The sequence below is a fragment of the Geospiza fortis genome, unplaced genomic scaffold (genome assembly GCF_000277835.1).
Source record: "Geospiza fortis unplaced genomic scaffold, GeoFor_1.0 scaffold313, whole genome shotgun sequence".
In the NCBI taxonomy this organism is placed as follows: domain Eukaryota; kingdom Metazoa; phylum Chordata; class Aves; order Passeriformes; family Thraupidae; genus Geospiza; species Geospiza fortis.
The window spans coordinates 164790-168453 of record NW_005054582.1 but is presented as its reverse complement, the minus strand read 5'-3'; the positions used below and the strand labels follow the sequence as shown (position 1 = coordinate 168453).

The following is a 3664-nucleotide window of genomic DNA, read 5'->3' as shown; positions in this document are numbered from 1 at the left end:
CGGGCGGAGCCGCTCCCGGCACGGGGCAGCCGGAGCGACCGGTTGGCAGCCAAGGTGTGGCAGTGGAGAAAGCTGCCCTTTCCCCGGGCTGTGGGGCCAGCCTGGGAGCCCTTTCCCCGGGCTGTGGGGCCAGCCTGGGAGTTCTTTCCCGAGTTTGGGGGCTCTTCCCTGCTGGGCCGAGTCCTTGGAGCAGCCAGAGCAGGCACAGGGAGCCCCGGCTGCACAGGGCAAGACAGAGCACGCCAGGAGCTCGTCCTCCTTCCCTTGGCACCACGCTCAGCTCTGTCCCTTTTATGGATTTTTGCAGGCTGTGTGTGAGGTGTGCACAAGCAGCAGAGGCACAGCACAGCTCCTCCCGGCATCCTTCATCCCAATGGTGTCATCTGGCTGGAGTGTGGGATGAGGCTCCTCGGTCCTGGGGGGTCCTGCATGGGGTGGGGGTCTCTGCTCTGTGATTTGGCTCCTCCACCGAAGCACCAGCCCGATATCTTCATTCCAGATCTCTGTTAATTGGTTAATTGACAGAGCATCGATGCTTGATCCGGGCCCGCTCGATCCACGGGGGTTTAGCAAGGATTCCCATCGATTCCTGTTGCTCTCTGTGACCACAGAGTTGCTGCCACAGTTTCCTAGTTGCTGCCATGGTGGCAGCTCCTCAGTTCCACACTTTTACCCCCACACTGTGATGGGTAGCTCCCTCAGTGGGCTCAGAGCAGTGCTGGCTTCCCTGGGGTCCCCTCGTGGGGGGAATGTGGGATGAGCTCCTCGGTCCTGGGGGGTCCTGCATGGGATGGGGGTCTCTTTCTGCAAGGCTCCAGTGTCTGCTCTGTGATTTGGCCCCTCCACCGAAGCACCAGCCCGATATCTTCATTCCAGATCTCTGTTAATTGGTTAATTGACAGAGCATCGATGCTTGATCCAGGCCTGCTCGATCCACGGGGGTTTAGCAAGGTTTCCCATCAATTCCCAGGTCCTGCTTGTCAGTTCCACACTTTTACCCCCACACTGTGATGGGTGGCTCCCTCAGGCTGCTCAGAGCAGCGCTGGCTTCCCTGGGGTCCCCTCATGGCCCCAACATCAGGGCTGATGCCTACTGAGGGTTTGCCAGAGCCCAGGGTGTGTCAGAATGAGGCCCCCCAAAAAGCAGCCCCTGTATGGCCACAAGCACCCCCCTGGCTGGCCAGCAGGAGCTCCCAAAGCAGCTGTAGGGCCAAGAGCTGCACCATCCTCTGCAGCAGGTACAAGAAGCAGGCGCTGGGAAGTCTCTGATTTATTCAAAAGGCACTTGAATCCATACAAAAGTGACACCTGCACCCCTGGAAGCCACTCAGAAGCCCTGCCCCTCCAAATCCTGCTGCCAGGCAGGGCCATAGGCATGGAAAACTCCCACCCTGGGGTTTGAGGGGCTTGTGGTGCCCCAAAGGATTCGCTGAGAGCTCCAGGGCCTTCGCTGAAGGATGCAGGGCAGGAGGTCCTTCCTGGTGTCCCACTGGGAGTGGCCAAGGGGACAGCGCTGGGGCCAGCCCAGGGCAGAGTTGGGGTGCCCCTGAGGGCACCTCTCAGGCAGGCAGGGGGCTGTAGAGCTTGTCCTGCTCTGGTCTGTACCGCTGGAAGAGCCAGAACCGCACGAGGCTGGTGACGATCCCTGGCACGTTGGGGACCTGCGGGAGGACATGGGGGGACAGTGGGTGTACCCCTCCCCCTGTGGTGCCAGGGGAGGTTTATTGGCCCCATCCCAGCTAATTAATTAAAATCAATGGTCATCATGCTTGGCTGGGTGACACAGGCAGTGCTGAACGGGGCCAGTGCCAAGGCAAGTGCTCAGCTGAGCCATGAGAGGGGAATGGGGTGGGATGGGATGGGATGGGATGGGATGGGATGGGATGGGATGGGATGGGATGGCAGTGAGGTGGGGATGGGGAAGGATAGGATGGAATGGGATGGCAATAGGATGGGGATGGGATAGGATGGGATGGGATAGGGGTGAAATGGGGATGGAGTGGGGTGAGATGGGAATGGGATGGGGTGAGATGGGGCGGGAGGGGGACAGAACAGAATGGGATGGGATGGAGAAGGGTGGAATGCAGATGAAGCAGGGGTGGGATGGGGATGGGACTGCGCGGGATGCGATGGAGTAGGATGGGATGGGATACAACGAGATGGGATAAGATGGGATGGCACCCCTCAGCATTCCACCACCCCAACCCACTGTGATGTAGGGATCATGGAGCTGCAGGCCATAGAGTGTCCAGCTGCTGGAGGCCACAAGGGTGGTGACGGTCAGGGGAAAGGACAGGCACCGCGTCGACTTGCTCCGGATAACCTTGGCCTGCAGGAGCAAACGTCAGGCAGGGCCCGGGCTGGCAAGCCCCAGCTCTGCCAAGCCCCACACACCAGGTCAGCCAGCGGTGAGAGGTACATGCTGATGGTGAAGACGCTGCAGAAGAGCCCCAGGTGTGTCAGGCGTGTCCCTGTGTCAACCAGGATGGTGAAGTAGCCACAGCCAGTGACCACCACAGCCAGGAGCAGCAGGACCTGAAGCAGCACGGGGCGCTGGGAGGGACAGCAGGGGGATGTCAGGGTGAGGATCCCCCATCCTCCCCATCACCCCAGGCCCCTGCCCCACCTTGGCAGGGCTGTAGTAGAGATACACCAGGATGTAGAGGGTCTGCAGAGCTGCCCCGATGGCGTTCACGGTGATCACTGTCCCGTCCCCCTTCAGGCAGCCATAGCCCAGCCAGCTCAGGTTGCTGCAGGGGATAGGGCACAGGCACTTGGCTGCAGCCTGGGGGATCCCCCCTGGCCCTCAAATCTGTATGACCCCCCCCCCTCCCCAGGACCCAACCCTGCTGTACTTGGCATCAGTGGTGAGGAAGGGCAGGAACTGGATGTTCTCCACACTTTTGGTTGCCAACATCTGGCGCAGGTCAGACCTGGGGAGGGCGGAGGGCAGCGTCCTCCTGGGTGCCTGGCAGTGCTGAGGTGGGGGAGGCTCCAGTCTCTGCAGCCAGCAGGCACTGCACCCCCCACTCCTCCCCCTGCACCCCAAAACTCAGCACCACCCCCAATCCCTCTGCACCAGCCATCCATGGCCCACTGCACCCCTGAACTGGGCTTGGTGCCCTCCCCACTGCACCCCTATGGCCCTCACCGCACCCCCAAACTGGGCCTGATGCCTTCCCCATTGGACACCTATGGCCCCCATGCACCCCCATGCACCAGCCATCCATGGCCCACTGCACCCCTGAACTGGGCTTGGTGCCCTCCCCACTGCACCCCTATGGCCCTCACCGCACCCCCAAACTGGGCCTGATGCCTTCCCCATTGGACACCTATGGCCCCCACTGCACCCCCAAACTGGCCCCCATTACACTCCCCTACTGCCCTCCCCACTGCACCCCCAAACTGGCCCTAACACCGTCCCTATTTTACCCCCAAATGTCCCTCCATGGCCCCCACTGCAGCCCCCAAAATGCCTCTGGTGCCCTCACTATTGCACCCTCAGCTCTCCCACCAGGCCCCACAGTGCACCCCAAAACCAATCCTGCTGTCCTCATTGCACCCTCATCCCCTATGGCCCCACTGCACCCCCAAGGCCTCCCCTGCACCCCAAACCCGCCCTGGGGTCCTCATTGCACCCTCATCCCCCATGGGCCCCTCTGCA

General features: G+C 61.6%; 1 protein-coding gene across 1 annotated transcript; it reads right to left on the bottom strand.

The window, feature by feature from the left end:
* Positions 1–1255: 1255 nt before the first annotated feature.
* Positions 1256–2971, bottom strand: SLC50A1 (solute carrier family 50 member 1). Its single transcript, XM_014310749.2, has 5 exons — positions 2856–2971; positions 2627–2750; positions 2395–2553; positions 2210–2329; positions 1256–1661 (listed from the first exon to the last, which is right to left on the bottom strand). Exons 1-5 carry the CDS (start codon positions 2915–2917, stop codon positions 1560–1562), a joined length of 567 nt encoding a protein of 188 aa, XP_014166224.1. The 5' UTR covers positions 2918–2971; the 3' UTR covers positions 1256–1559.
* Positions 2972–3664: the final 693 nt, after the last annotated feature.